This window comes from Staurois parvus, unplaced genomic scaffold (genome assembly GCF_062004578.1).
Source record: "Staurois parvus isolate SC_StPar_1 unplaced genomic scaffold, SC_StPar_1.0 ptg000581l, whole genome shotgun sequence".
Taxonomy (NCBI): domain Eukaryota; kingdom Metazoa; phylum Chordata; class Amphibia; order Anura; family Ranidae; genus Staurois; species Staurois parvus.
Genome location: NW_028318377.1, coordinates 6,629,249 through 6,645,907, shown reverse-complemented (window position 1 = coordinate 6,645,907; position 16,659 = coordinate 6,629,249). Strand labels below are relative to the sequence as shown.

Sequence of the window (16,659 nt, the reverse complement as noted above, 5' to 3'; positions counted from 1 at the left end):
GCCGTCCCCTGAAAGAAGGAAAGGAAGAAGGGAGACACACAGCACAGGGACCAGGTGGGATCTGAGAGAGGCTGTGGGCTGCTTGATGGTATAGATGCAGAGCCTGACTCTTGTTCCCAGGGAGCTGTGAAGGTAAGTGTCTTATCTTTTGCCGGGGTGGGGGTTGCCAGTGTATGGGGGGCGGTGGTAGTGGAAGGCTCTCTTGGGTGGGGGCGGGGGTGTTGTTGGTCAATGTCAGGCTCTCTTCCTGGGGAAGGGGGATGTTGACTGGTGTCAGGGTCTCTCCATTGGGGGGGAGCCAATTTTTGTGTTGCCTAGGGCAGCATGAAACCTAAACACCACTGGAGGCAGGATCATTATTTTAATGAAAGTTGTAGATTTTAAATGACTGAAAATGACTCTTTAAAGGCCAAACGCCCCACACTGAAGGGGTTAAAGCGGGGTTCCACCCAAAAGTTGAAGCTACGCTTGTTTGCCACCTCCCCCTCTCCACTGCCATATTTGGCACCTTTTTGGGGGGAGCAGATACCTGGTTTTGACAGGTACCCACTCCCACCTCCGGCTCAGTTTGCCACGGAGAAGTGACCCGGAAGTTCGGCCACCTCCTTCCTCCCGCAGTCTCCTGGGAACCTTCACAGGTCCCAGAAGACTGCCAGACAAATTAGGAGGCGCAGCACGACTCGCACGTGCGCAGTGGGCACCCGGCTATGAAGCCGCAAGCTGTCACAGCCTGACGGCCACAGTGGAGGTGCCGGCGCTGTGGGGAGAAGGAGAGAAGGGACAATGCAGGTGAGAACATCGCTGGACTCTGGGACAGGTAAGTGTGTGTTTATTAAAAGTCAGCAGCTACTGACCATTGGCCTTGATGACATCAGGACCTTAAGCCGGCCATAGATGGATTGAATTTCGACTGAATCAGCAGGGACTGGCTGAGATTTGATCCATCTATGCGCAGGCTGGTTGTACTGAATTGATCCATCGATCGACTTCAGTACAACCAATCTTTTGGATTTTTTGGCATATAATTACTGCCGGCAGCTAAAGCCGCCAGCAGTGATTATTGTGTTGGCAGATAAGGCTCCCCGGGGTTGCAGGAAAGAAAATTACATCAGCTATGGCTTGCCTGTAGACTGCTGGATCATGGGGTAGAAGACGCTGCAGGGTCCAGTCTGTTGGCCTTGCATTGTACCCGATGATGTCACCATGACACCGCTGTCTGGAGCATCTATTAGAAGTGTCTTCGGGGGGACTGGTTGCACCGATGGAGGGGGTCTCCTGAAAAAAGGAGTAAGGTAAGTGTAACACCTTAATCCTCATTTTCTAGATTTAACAAGAAACTGTGGATTAATTGGTGTGTGTATTTGCTACAGCTGTATTGACTACGGCTCGGCGTTATATTGATTTTGATAAGCTCCAGGATTGGTGAATCTCTCATGGCGGTCTAGTAACTTAGTGGGTCCTGATTGCAACAGTCCAGATATGCGTTTACTGGCATTTCCTCACACAGGCTGACTCTTAATTAGAATGTTCAATACAAATGCCCAAAAATGTCTGTGAAAGGAAATGTCTCAACCAACATGGTACGACAAGAATTTCTTGCACCTTACACAATACAGATCGAGGAAGCAGCAATCTGGCTGTAGCAGCTGCTGGCTCAGCCTATACAGTGGTACAGATCCAGGTGCAAAGCTCTGTCTGGGGGATTGTTTAGTATAGCAAGGATAGCAGGCCAGAACAACCAATCAGAATTCATCTTTACCAACCAGACTACAGTAAATAACTAGCATGTCCGGAGATGTGGGATTTTGGCATACATTGCTGGCTTGTTAATGGCTTTCTATTGATTGATAGCAATAGTACCCCTATCAGTAGCAGTAGTTCCCCCTTCAGCAGTAAGAGCCAGCCCAGAAACAATATTGATATATTTAGCAATATTGATTTTGGCCATAGCAAAGAGCAATCATGGTACAGAGAGGGGCTGAATGAAAAAAATCTAACAGATTCGTCCATCCATGGTAAACAGCATGGATGGCCAAACCTCCCACTGTGGTTCTTGCATTCTGACAGCTGGTGCCATGGCTGCCAGAATACATGAACAGTGACTGAGGCGATTGGCTGCAGTCACTGTTAGGCCCTATGTAGACTGCTGCTCCTAAAATGTGATTGGCAAAGCCCTTGAACTCAACCCAATAAAAGTCTATGGGGCTCATTTACTAAAACTGGAGAGTGCAAAATTTGGTGCAGCACTGCATAGAAACCAATCAGCTCCCAGCTGATTGGCTACCATGCACAACTGCAGCAGATTCTGAGTTCTCCAGTTTTAGTAAATTCCCCCCTATGTGTCCATGCACACACAGATTTTTACCAGAGTTTAGGAGCAGCAGATTTTAGTGTCAGATAAACATCCCCACTCCTGAACGCAGAAGATTCACATTCAGGAGAGGAACGTTTTGGCCAGAAAATGCCAAACGTGTGTAAATGCGCCTAAGCGATAGCCACATTTAGCACTTGGATGTTTATTCATTTAATTGGCCAGAGTATTTGCCATTGAAATGAATAAATGCCCATGTGCTAAGTCATTTGTCATAATGATGTTATCGCCGAATAAAGCTTTGGACCCAATATGGAGATCCTTGGTGTGCTGGTGACATACTTTTTGCTTTGGATGTCCTTGGTTTCCAGACATTGGTCGCTGCAGCACCTACTCACATTTATAGCCATTCTTCAGGAATGTGTCAGTTTGAAATATTGTGTTTGCACTATGGAGGATTCCAACACAGAAAAATAACTAGACTTTCCCCAGTGACAGGGCTTCCTGGTACATGCTTTCCTATGGGAGCACTCGGCAAACTCCCCAAGACTTCAAGCTAGAGGAAAGCTGGGACAATGACTATTACCTGGTGAGGCACAGGTCTCCCTCACTCCCATTCTCTCGGTTCCACTGAGGATTGTTTGTAACATGTTACCAAACTCATGCCATCATTTTGATGTCTGACTGTCACTACCATATCCATGTATTATAAAGTTCTTGCACTCTTCTAAAGTAAGCTCAGTGTTGACCTCTGCTGTGCTGGACAAGAAGGAACCGGCTGGATAGAAGACTTAAATTCTGGTCAAGCCAGGTTGGGTTGCCCACAGAATGGTTCAGAAGAGTTTCCATCTGGTAACTGTGAGTATCTTGGTGGGCCCCATACTAGAGACTGCAGGAACCCCATAGATTGTCCAAGCCATCAAAAAAGACCTAATGTATAATACACCTGGTCCTTTTACACTACAGGGGATTGTTGTGTAGTCCAATATAAGAACTGGCAATGCTGTAAATACGAGCAGTTCTTACGTTCTATGAAAACTCTTACAAGCCATTATGAGCTGTGTACTTGTAAGGAGCAAACTATGGTCAGTTGGTCAGTATATCTTTATATATATATATATATATATATATATATATATATATATATATATAAAATAAAGGATTAGATATACAGTATATGATCGATATAGCAGCAAGTACAGACACAAACATATGGTAAAACAACCTCTTCTGTAAGTAAATTTTACATTTTATGTATTTTCATTTTCTTTCTTTTTGTAATCTTACGATGTCCCTTCAGATAAAAGCCAACATTTCCCAGACCCGGCAGCTGTTCTATAACTTACAGACCAACAAATTGATGCTAGGTCTTCTGGCACCACAGCGCTTGCAACTGTATTATTATTTTGTTCATTGTGAGCTTTCTCCTGCATGTGGTCCCCAGCATGAAAATCATTAAGCGGAGGGGAGGCTCAGCTGGTTAGGTGCTTAGTCTAGTCCAGGGGCAGCGGCCTGTGAAATGTGAGACTGTAATTTAAACTTCTGTGTTGGGGTCACTATTAGATGGCTGGAGATGGCTCTCAAAGGTCTTCTGTATAATGTTTTGATATACACAGCTGGATATACAGATCATGGCATTCTAGACACATCTCCTTTTTTACCTGCTCAACCCCTTTTCTAACTGACTATGCTCCATGACCGATATGGGGTAATCTTTAGAGATGAACTCAAGGTAACCAATTGAACACAGCTTTAAATTCTGCACTGGTTCATAACCCAGTCTGATGATCCAGACAGCCCTGCCAGGTCCTGACTTCCCTGTAGACTACCCTACTGCTGTGCAGGTCTAGGACCTGCCCCCACCAGGGACTGGACAACGAAGGAGCAGCAGCACACTGTTACGGCCATTACTCTGATTTCCCTCCAATCAGGAAGCTTACAATGGACAACATTGAGCAGTAGATCTCACCTAGGTTATGCAGGATTCATACAGCTTCTGGCTGCAGAAGATCAGTTTTCTAATATATAGTAGGAAGTCACAGTCCAAATGAGGCCAATGTGCTGCAATACAAAACTTGCTGCATCAATCGTTTAGAGCAGGAGTTTCCAAAATTGAACACAAAGGACCAGTTTACTACCCTTAATACTTCAGGGGGGTCAGAATGTGGCAGAAGGAGTAGAAAATGCCCTGGCATCAGTGGGATTTAACAATGCCATAGGCTTGGTGGTCAGTGGGAGTAAAAAAAAATGACATAATTGGTGTCGGTGGTATGAAAAATGCCCCATCATTGTTCCTCATTTTTGCTGTCACAGGGAGCAATAGTACCCTATCATTGGTGTCAGTGGGAGGAATAGTGCCTCACATTAGTGGAAGGAACAGTGCCCCAAGGGCCGCATGAAGGCAAACAAAGGACCACATCCAACTCAAGGGCCGCATATTTGGAGACCTCTGGTTTAGAGGTATTTAACCAACCATGCAAATCCAGCCTCATCATACTACCTCGCCTTCCATGCGAAATGCTGCTCTTTTTAGTAAATGTCAGACCATGAAACCAGCTATAAATTTCTTCTATTGCTTATAGAGAGCTCTGCACTGTGTTAGCTAGTAGTAGTTAGTCACATATAAGTGGACTTATTCTGTAATGTTGAAGACACTTCAAACTTCTCCAAGCCACTTCTTCAGTTTCAATGAGTGTCTGGAAGATACCTGAGCATTTATATCTACACAAGTAGCAAAGACTCCTTAATCCAGTCACCATGGAATGTGTAGATGTTGAAGAACAGCTGGGGAACTACCCTGTTCTAGTTATATTATTCCATCCTTGGTACCAGTGAGTCTGCATAGGTGTTAATCATTCATTTCACATAGCTGAAAGATGGCCATCAATGTCAAACTGTAACAACCATCCATGAACAGGGTTGAGGGTCTTCAACATCATCTGTCTACATATAATGCGGTTTTAACATCTTTACCATGGCAAGTCACATCTTCAGCCATATAAACTGAGGATCAATACCAATTCAAACTTTTTGACACCAAGAATAAAATAATGTACCTTGAATAATGTGGTTCAACAATTTTCACACCTCCCATCCTGTTCTTGGAAAATCAACATCTACACATTTTATGGTGACTGGAATAAGGTGTCTGTGGATATAAATGCTGGGGTATCTTCCCCACACTCAACAGAACTGAAGATGTGGATTGGAGAAGCTGCAAAACATCTTTAACATTACAGAACAAGTCCAGTTAAATGTGACTCACTACTACCAGATATACCATGACCTGGATAGATAAGAACCTTCACAAACATGTTGGGTGGGCTGTCTTCCAGACACATATTTGAACTGATGAAGTGGATTAGAGAAGCTATCCCACAATTTCCATAGAAGGTGGCAGTTGATTGTCCAAGAACAAGATGAGAACGTTGAAAGTGGTGGAGCTACCCTGTGGCTTGGAGAAGCTACAAAAGGTCTTCAACATTACAAAACAAGTCTAGTTGAGTGTAAATAACCACTACTTGATACACCATGACCTGGATAGAAAGGATAACCTTCACAGACATATCTGAAAACACCCCAGGGCCGTAAACCTGAATATTATCTCTACTCTGAAATTGGTCATACATGTGGTCCTGCTCTCCAGAGCTTGAGAGAGATTTCCCTTTATTTTATGTCTTGGTGACAACAGTTCCACCAGACATGAAGTAAAATTTAATCTCCAACAGCAACACAGACAATTATCTTTTTAGCAGACTAGAGGAAGCATGCAATCCCCATGGGGCAGCACAGTGGCTACATGGTTAGCACCTCCACCTGGCAGAACTAGGGTTGTTGGTTTGAATCCCAACCATGCCACTACCTGCCTGGAGTTTGCATGTTCTCCCTGTGCCAGCATGGGTTTCCTTCAGGTACTCCAGTTTCCTCCCACACTCCAAAGACATGCTGGTTGGTTAATTGGCTTCTGTCTAAATTCACCCTAGTATGTGTATGTATGAAGGTGAGTTAGGGACTTTAGATTGCATGCCCCTTGAGGGTTAGGGACTGATGTGAATGTACAATATATGTATGTAAAGCACTGCGTAAACTGACAGCACTATAGAAGTACCTGAAACAAATAATATCAGTTGTTTTATTTTTATTTGTGACCATGTTGTAGGTTATTCCTCACTTTTAGTCTGATAAAATGATTGTCTGGCTCCTCTCATGTACTGAAATTGCTTATAGCACTATGAGTAAGGCTCTATAGCAGAAAGCAATTAGCCTGTTTGTGCTGTAACTCATGATGTAGCTAATAAAGACTTATATTTATTATTTCAGGTACTTATATAGCACCATCAACTTACGCAGCACTTTACATATATATTGTACGTTCACATCAGTCCCTAACCCTCAAGGGGTGTACAATCTAAGGTCCCTAACTTACATTCATACATACACATACTAGGGCCAATTTAGACAGGAGACAATTAACCTACCAGCATGTCTTTGGAGGGTGGGAGGAAACTGGAGTACCCAGAGGAAACCCACGCAGGCACAGGGAGAACATGCAAACTCCAGGCAGGTGGTGCCATGGCTGGGATTCAAGCCAACAACCCTAGTACTGCCAGGCGGAAGTGCTAACCATTTAGCCACTGTGCTGCCCCATGCACCAATGACACCAAGTTGCTGGCCTGATTTCATTGTATGGATTATTTTTCCCATCGCCAGTAAACTAAAAATGTTGCAACAAAAAGCCGGTCAACGCCAATGACTAAGGATAAAGTCAAACATGGGAATAAATATGTCCATAAGTTGGTGCTGCTGCATTTATCACACAAGGCTGACTTTCTGCCGTGTCGTTGCAAAAAAGTAAACAAAAATAGATGACAATAAATGATGGCCCCCAGAGTCCCACCGTACTCGTCGATAGTAACACGACCATCCTGTTAATGGCAGTGACAACAGATCCCAGAATCCTGGGGAGGTTCAATCTGAGTTTACAAACCACCTTTTGTCATAATCCTCTGAGCACAAACATCAATCACTCACTTCTTATTCAGGCCTGTTATTTTTCCGAGAGGAAGGCTGGCCGAGCAGTCGGCTTCCTTTTTAACACGGTTTGATGGTGATTTCATGTAATTGGTTCTGCGCTCAGTAACCTGAAGGAATGCCGTGCAGTAATTAGGCTCAGAGCTGTTTCCTTGAGATACTTGGCCTTGGCTGTGTGTCCGAAGATAAACCTGCAATTACAGGCTTCTGGTGGGAATGTCACTCCAAGACAGCCGCTGGATCGCCATCCAAAACGGCCGCAAGACGTCTTCGCGTGATTCACAGGGTTTCCACAGGACAGAGAAGGAAAACATCTGCCATAACTATAATGGCTTCAACTTGAAGGGGGAAATTGGCCATGATTGGTTTTTTAACCACTTGCCTACCGGGCCAATTTTCAGTTTTCAGCGCTGTCACACTTTGTATGACAATTGTGCGGTCATGCAACACTGTACCCAAACTAATTTTGTGTCATTTTTTGGGGGACAATTAGAGCTGAGCTTTCTTTTGGTGGTATTTAATCACCACTGGGGTTTTTATTTTGCTAACCAAACAAAAAAAGACCAAAAATTTTGAAAAAAAAAAGTTTTCTTAGTTTCTGTTAAAATAAGTGATTTTTCTCCTTCACTGATGTGCGTTGATGAGGTGGCACTGATGGAAAATGATAGGCTACACTGATGGGCACTGACGAGGCTGCACTGATATGCAGCAATGATAGGCAGCACTTTTGGGCATTGATAGTCGGCACTGATGGGCACTGAAAGCCAGCACAGATGGGCACTGTTGGCTGCATTGATGGAAACTGATATGCTGCACTGATGGGCACTGATGAGGCTGCACTGATATGGGGCACTGATAGCCAGAACTGATGGGCACTGAAAGCCAGCACAGATGGGCACTGTGGGCTGCATTGATGGAAACTGATATGCTGCACTGATGGGCACTGATGAGGCTGCACTGATATGGGGCACTGATAGCCAGAACTGATGGGTACTGAAAGCCAGAACTGATGGGCACTGAAAGCCAGCACAGATGGGCACTGTTGGCTGCACTGATGAGCACTGATCATTAGTGCCCTGATGATCAGTGCCCCGAAGATCAGTGTAGATGTCCCTCTGAGAAATGCTGCTTACTGACTTTTCTCTCCTCTTGCGCTGTTAGCGTAAGGAGAGGACTGCTGATAACCGGCATTTCCTATTTACACTATGATCGGCTGAGATTGGACACAGCTGGTCACATGTAAAAGGCGGCTCTGATTGGCCCTTTATTGGACGTGATCATTTGTGTCTGAAGGACACCGCGATCACAGATCGCGCATGGCGTGCGCCCCAGGGGGTGCGCAGGGTTGTGTGGTTCTGGAAGGATGTCCATGGAAGCCCTCTCCGAACTAGTTGACCGCAGTGTAGCCGTCTTTTGGCTATACTGCAGTCGGGAAGCGGTTAAAGTGGAGCTCTACTTTCACCTGGACCCCCCCAACCAGAAAAAAAAAAATCACATGTACATCCTACAATTTATCTAGCTGTTACATTTATTTATTTATTACAAGTACTTACTGTGTACAGTGCTGTCAATTTCCGCAGTGCTTTATATATATATTGTACATTCCCATCAGTCCCTAACACTCAAGGAGTTTACAGTCTAAGGTCCCTAACTCACATTCATACATACACATACTAGGGCCATTTTAGACAGGATCATCCTACAATCCGATTGTACAATCTATCCATTACATCACATAGAGCTCAATCACAAAGCTGCTGCCTCTGCAGCTAAATGGGGTTATAACCATGGCCGGGGCTCAACTGCAAGGTTTTACCACCCCTCAACCTCAGGTGTGACCGAGCCCTATTCGTTCAGCCAGTCACAGTGTCTCCAATCACCACTACATTAGGCTAGTCCCAGTGTCACCAGAAGGATTTATCCACATGTGCAGTGTTCTCTGAAGAATGATCTGCGTTCAGAGAGCATTGCATTGCCTCCTCCCCATTTGCTTTAACCCTTTGAACCCTGCAATAGCATGCTGCATTGCATGCAATTATGGAGAGTAGAGAACTGCAGCTCAACCACCTGGTTTTACTGCCCCCAGCTGCACTTGTGAACATGCCCTTACACTTACTTTTGATCAGATTCAATCAAATCAAATTGGCCAGGTTGGAAAATTGACTGTTTTGCATTGACTGGCAGCACAGAGATACTATGTTTAACAATGTGATCGTATTTCAATCAATCAGATTATTAGATTATATGGTGGGACCCAGGGGCGGACCGTCAACTCATGGGGCCCCCGAGCAATAGGGGATCATGGGGCCCCGTGTCCTTGGCCAAACTCAAAAAAGCCTATAAAAAAGGTACCAGGGGCGTCTCATGGGGCCCCCTACTGACCCCGGGCCCTCGGGCAGTGCCCGAGTTTTCAAATGGTCAGTCCACCCCTGGTGGGACCACAGATGTGATCAATCACTTATGGTCGTACATTACGATCATATCTTAACTATCAATCGAAATTCACTTTCCAGTTTGTGGCATATTGATCGAATGTGCTGTTGACTATAGATTGATTATTCCTACTGGAAGAGATCGATTGAAGAAGATATTGATATTGATCAAGTGTGTATGGCCACTAGAGAGGCAGAGACTTCCCAATTACAAGACCACTGTTACGTTGGCTTGGTTACATTTATTTGTTAATTTCCTCTAGCCTTCCCTAGGATTGTTACATTGTATCTCTTGTATTTCCTATACTCCTCAGCTCCATCGAATGGCTATAATCAGGGGTGTATTTACCACAAGGCAAACACGGCACTTGCCTAGGGTGGCATTTTTCAGGGGTGGCAACATCCCCTCAGAAGAAGGGATGAAAGAAGGGACATGTACACCTTGGAAACTAGGTGGGATCTGAGAGAGGATGTGGACTGCTTGATGGTGTATGTAGAGTCTGGCTCTCATTCCCGGGGATGTCCGGAGCTGTGAAGATGAGTGTCTCTCTGTTGCTGGGGGGGGTAATAGAAGGCTCTCCCCCGGGTGGGGGGCAGGGATGTTTTTGGTCAATGTCAGGCTCTCTCTGTGGAATAGGGAAGGGGAGGTTGTGTTGGTCGGTGTCCGTTGGGGCAGACAATTTTTGTGTTGCCTAGGGCAGTACAAAACCTAAATACATCACTGCCTATAATGTGGTATTTTACTACAACAAATAATAAAAGAGCATTCATTCAGAAGCAAAAATAGCCTAAACAACATTCGCTTTTGCCCAGTTCCATAAAACAAGTGTACATGCAGATTTGATGGACAAATGGCTACTCCAAAGACATGCTGGTAGGTGAGTTGGATCCTGTCTAAATTGTCCCTAGTATGTGTATGTATGAATGTGAGTTAGGGACCTTAGATTGTACACCCCTTGAGGGACTGATGTGAATGTACAATATATATGTAAAGCTCTGTGTAAATTGCCGGCGCTATATAAGTACCTGAAATAAATAAATAACATAAATGTGATTTCAAAAAGAAAAAAATACACCAGAGATGGTCAGTGTACTTTGCACTGACTGCATTGCCCCTTGCTGTGTTTCATTGGACACACCTGAAGAAGGTCTATGATTTCTGCTACAGAAAAAGGTCCCGTTACATTCAGAAGAGGAAATCGGATCCGGATTAATACATAATTGTGGGTTGCGTTGTCTGATAGGATAGAGGAAGGACATGGAGATTAATCTTACCTTCCTCTTCTTTGACCTTCCCTCTGACTGTAATGTCCTAGTGCATTGCTCTACACATTCAGAAAAACTCAGGTTACTGTGATCGGCGCTGTAGTCCAGGTCTGCCAGTGTTGCCAGGGACAGGATATAGTTACACGCTATTCTCAAGATGGCCAACTTAGACAGCTTCTGTCCATAGGAATAACAAGGCACCTACGAAGGAAGAAGAGGATATGTTACGTATGGTAAGAAAACGCAACAGAGATGACGTTCCATTTTTAAAAAAATAAAGTATATGTAAACCCTCACCTTGTAAAACAACCCATTCAGTGTGAAATAGAAATGCAAGGTAAAACATTTGTGTACACAGGGCTTTTTTTCTCAGAGTCACTCCTTTTCTTCGCCGATACCCACCCCATCCCTTAGCTCCAGCCCTCACCCACCTACCAGTACCACCCCTTTTAGAGAATACATAATCAAGTATCATTTTGTGGTGCTCAGTAACTTGTGTGGAATTTGTTGATGATAACAAGAAAGGCAGTTAACTTAGATCCCCTGCAGCCAGCAACAATAGACCCCCACACCAGCAATAGATCACCCCCAAAAACAAAAGATTCCTGAGCAACATTCAATCCCTTAGCCACAATAGATGCCCTCACAACAAAATACCCCCCAGCAAAAACAGATCCACCCCAGACACAATAGATACCATTGCAACAAAATAACGTCCCCCAGCAACACTAGACAACTGCCAGCAACAATAAATTTCCCAGCAGCCAGCATCAATAGACCCTCCTACAGCCAGCAACAATAGACCCCCTCCCTCAAGGGTAGATCCCACCCAGCAGCAATTTACCCCTCCCCCCAGTAACATAAGACCCCTCCAAACACCTGCAAAAATAGACTTCCCCAGCAACAATAGATCCCCCAGCAGCCAGCATCATTAGACACTACAGCACCCCCTGGCCATTACACACATTCTGTGCTGGGGGTGTTAGAACGCCTCCATGTTTTTGCTGAAAAAAAGCTGTGTGTGTATATACAGTTATGTTCAAAATAATAGCAGTCAGACATCACTAACCTGATCAATCACTGTTTTTGGTAGAAATGATATTTCTACATGGCAAATAATTTACTAGCAGGTGTAGTAGAGTAATAGAAATCCAACAGACCCAACAGTCATGACATGCATGCTGCTGATTCTGTGTAATTGAATCATTAAATTGAAAGGGGCATGTTCAAAGTAATAGAGGTGTGGAGTTCTATTAGTGAGGTCATTCATTCTTTGAAAAACAGGTGCCAATTATTGCCCTTATTTAAGGAAGGAAGGCAGCAAATGTTGTACATGCTGGTTACAGTGCATTTCTCTCTGAAATTCTGAGGAAAATGGGTCGTTCCAGACATTGTTCAGAAGAACAGCGTACCTTGATTAAAAAGTTGATTGGAGAGGGGAAAACATATAAAGAAGTGCAGAAAATGATAGGCTGCTCAGCTAAAATGATCGCAAATGCTTTAAAATGGCAACCAAAACCTGAAAGACGTGGAAGAAAGCAAAAAACTACCATTCGAATGGATAGAAGAATAGCCAAAATGGCAAGGACTCAGCCAACAATCAGCTCCAGGAAGATGAAAGAAGGTGTAAAGTTACCTGTGAGTACTGTTACAATTAGAAGACGCCTATGTGAAGCCAAGCTATCTGCAAGAAGCCCCCGCAAAGCCCCACTGTTGAAAAAAAGACATGTGCTGAAGAGGTTACAATTTGCCAAAGAGCACATTGACTGGCCTAAAGAGAAATGGCGCAACATTTTGTGGACTGATGAAAGTAAGATTGTTCTTTTTGGGTCTAGTGGCCGGAGACAGTTTGTCAGACGACCCCCAAACACTGAATTTAAGCCACAGTACACTGTGAAGACAGTGAAGCATGGTGGTGCAAGCATCATGATATGGGGATGTTTCTCATACTACGGTGTTGGGCCTATTTATCGCATACCAGGGATCATGGATCAGTTTGAATACATCAGAATACTTGAAGAGGTCATGCTGCCTTATGCTGAAGAGGAAATGCCCTTGAAATGGGTGTTCCAACAAGACAACGACCCCAAACACACCAGTAAACGTGCAACATCTTGGTTCCAGACCAACAAGATTGACGTTATGGAGTGGCCAGCCCAATCCCCGGATCTTAATCCAATAGAAAACTTGTGGGGTGACATCAAAAATGCAGTTTCTGAGGCAAAACCAAGAAATAGAGAAGAACTGTGGAATGTAGTCCAATCATCCTGGGCTGGAATACCTGTTCACAGGGGCCAGAAGTTGGTTGACTCCATGCAACACAGATGTACAGCAGTTCTCAGAAACAGTGCGACTACAACCAAATATTCATTAAGTGATTCAAAGGAAAGCAAAATCTTCAAACATTTTTCAGTTATATAGTGAATGTTTGAGTTTGTAAAGAAGAATACAAACACTGCTATTTTTTTGAACAGTCTAATATTCACTTTTCTTCAATTTTTTTAGAGGAACAACACAAATTTGATCTATTTTTCTTCATGTTTTGATTTGGAATAGAATGTGTCGTGTTCCCAATGCATTTGTGTGTATGGAAATAAAAGCTATTAGAAGGATTTTCAGCTTTAGTCACTTTTTTCAACACACTGCTATTATTTTGAACACAACTGTATATATATATATATATATATATATATATATATATATATATATATATTTTTTTTTTTAAACAAATAGGGTGAGGTCACTTCCAATTTGCCACAAGTTTCTCACATAGGGATCACATCAAAAGTGGGCTCTCACTCCACCCACTTACATATTCATCAAGAAAATGAGGATGCAATTTCCATATATTGCAATATCATTACTTGCAAATCCAATCAATCTGCATACAAAATCCAATATAAAGTGACTGTACAGTTTCAAGCTTAACAATGCTCTTCATTAAGCTGTGAACATTAACTAGTCTAAGGCTGGCCATACATTATACAATTATCTGCAGATTTTCTGCCCAATTTCCTTTAGATTTACCTTCAACTATGTAGTGCAAGGGCCTGCCTAATTGGATACAACTGAAAGTGTTGTTTAGGTTTGTCCTCCTATTATATGGTTTTTGGTAAATCTAAACCAAAAATCTGCAGATAATTGTATAATGTATGGCCAGCCTTAGTCTAAGTAAAGATACTGCAACATATGGAGATTGCATCCTCGTTTTCTTGATATATGTACACTATATTGCCAAACGTATTGGGCCAGCCCTCCAAATCATTGGATTCAGGTGTTCCAATCACCTCCATGGCCACAGGTGTATAAAATCAAGCCCCTAGGCATGCAGACTGATTCTACAAACATTTGTGAAAGAATGGATCGCTCTCAGGAGCTCAGTGAATTCAATCATGGTACTGTGATAGGTTGTCACCTGTGCAATAAGTCCATCCATGACATTTCCTTGCTTCTGAATATTCCACGGTCAACTGTTAGTGGGATTATAACAAAGTGGAAGCAACTGGGAACAACAGCAACTCAGCCACCAAGTGGTAGGCCACGTAAAATTACAGAGCAGTGTCAGCGCATGCTGAAGCACACAGTGCACAGAAGTCACCAACTGTCTGCAGAGCTAAAGACCTCCAAACTTCATGTGGCCTTCAGATTAGCACAATAACAGTGCGTAGAGAGCTTCATGGAATGGGTTTCCATGGCCCAGCAGCTGCAACCAAGCCTTACATCACCAAGTACAATGCAAAGGGTCGAATGCAGTGGTGTAAAGCACGCCACCACTGGACTCTAGAGCAGTGGAGACGTGTTCTCTGAAGTGACGAATCATGCTTCTCTGTCTGGCAATCAGATGGACGTGTCTGGGTTTGGCAGAACGGTACTTGCCTGACTGAATTGTGCCAAGTGTAAAGTTTAGTGGAGGGGGCTTATGGTGTGGGGTTGTTTTTCAGGGGTTGGGCTTGGCCCCTTAATTCCAGTGAAGGCAATTCTTAAGGCATCAGCATACCAAGACATTTTGGACAATTTCATGTTCCCAACTTTGTGAGAACAGTTTGGGGATGGCCCCTTCCTGTTCCAACATTACTGCGCACCAGTGCACAAAGCAAGGTCCATAAAGACATGGATGAGCGAATTTGGGGTGGAGGAACTTGACTGTCCTGCACAGAGTCCTGACCTCAACCCGATAGAACACCTTTAGAATGAATTAGAGCGGAGACTGTGAGCCAGGCCTTCTCATCCGACATCAGTGCCTGACCTCACAAATGCACTTCTGGAAGAATGGTCAAACCGTCCCATAGACACCCTCCTAAACCTTGTGGACGGCCTTCCCAGAAGAGTTGAAGCTGTTATAGCTGCAAAGGGTGGGCCAACTCAATATTGAACTCTACGGACTAAGACTGGCATGCCATTAAAGTTCATGTGCGTGTAAAGGCACCAATACTTTTGGCAATATAGTGTATCAGGAATATGAAATGTTGGGGAAACCTACACTTTAAATTTACTACCTGGAAAATGATCTGCTGCTCATTCCATATTATAACAGTTATAAGTGCTTGAAGAATGTTCACTGTTTTCACACTTCCACGTATTTATTTGCGGCATTTTTACCAAATCTTTTTTTTTTTACATAATCAATATGTACAAATAGGAAAAAATTGCAGCTAGAAACACCAAAACCTAAACATAACTGCCTGTTGTGGAAAGGACAACTCACAGCAGCCGCAGGAGAGAAGCAACACCTGTTAGGGTAGCAGAACATGGTTTTCTTTAAAGTTGGTGTGAAAATAACACACGTTTTATTTTTAAATGGAGGAGGTGCTGAGAATGCAACCCCCCGCAATCAGTGTACTGCAGTCGGAAGTTTCAGCGCCAGACGTATGGCAGCAACAAGTGGCTGCAGGCTGAAGACATGTAGAACAGGGCCTTCTGTTTCATACTGTATTCAATTGTATTGTAACTACTGTCTGCGCAAACTGTTGGCCTGTATAATAATAATAATAATGTAGCACACTTCTTTAGATCACTTCATTAGAGGAAACACATTTTATTGTGCAAATGCACGAAGTTTTGGCCATACTTCAACTTTAACTCCTTCTTTCCCTTCTTCACTTAGTATTTGTTTTGCTGAGTTTTGTTTTTCAATACTTTTCAATTAAACTTTTAAAATTTGTGTTTGTATCACAAATTAAAAAAAATGCTTTGTACCAAAAATAGCATTCTGGTGCCTTTATCAAGGGAACAAATCACAGAATGAGGTTTGTAGTTAAAGAATATATAAACCCAACATTTCCTATTTCTGATATGTACCTGCTATAACATGTACAATATCCTGTTCTCTTTGTATTTCCTTCTTTGTTTGTGAAATCCCTGGTGTTCCTGCCACTACCTCTGCTTTCCAATTAAAAACTGACCACACCAGGCATGAAAGCACAGCGTAGTCAGTTGTCTAGGTGTGCTGGGAACTTAGCCTACTCTCCTCCAATGACCAGACTTGTCCTGACACCCTTCCCCCCTGCAAAGCCATTTACTGGGAAGTTCAGTGTGTTGCTAGTTCTCCTCCCCCAGCTTTTACACAGCTAGGAACAGAGGGTACGTGATCACTTATAAAAAAAGAGAAACAGTTGTCTA

At 43.5% G+C, this 16,659-nt stretch overlaps 1 protein-coding gene across 2 annotated transcripts in view; it reads right to left on the bottom strand.

Moving 5' to 3' along the window:
• Nucleotides 1-16,659, bottom strand: part of ATOH8 (atonal bHLH transcription factor 8) — a 128,336-nt gene that overhangs the window by 75,369 nt on the left and 36,308 nt on the right. For both annotated transcript variants that reach the window (XM_089692292.1, XM_089692293.1), the window contains exon 2: nucleotides 11,050-11,241. In XM_089692292.1, coding sequence (XP_089548418.1) covers nucleotides 11,050-11,241 — 192 coding nt within the window. The remainder of the gene's footprint in view (nucleotides 1-11,049; nucleotides 11,242-16,659) is intronic.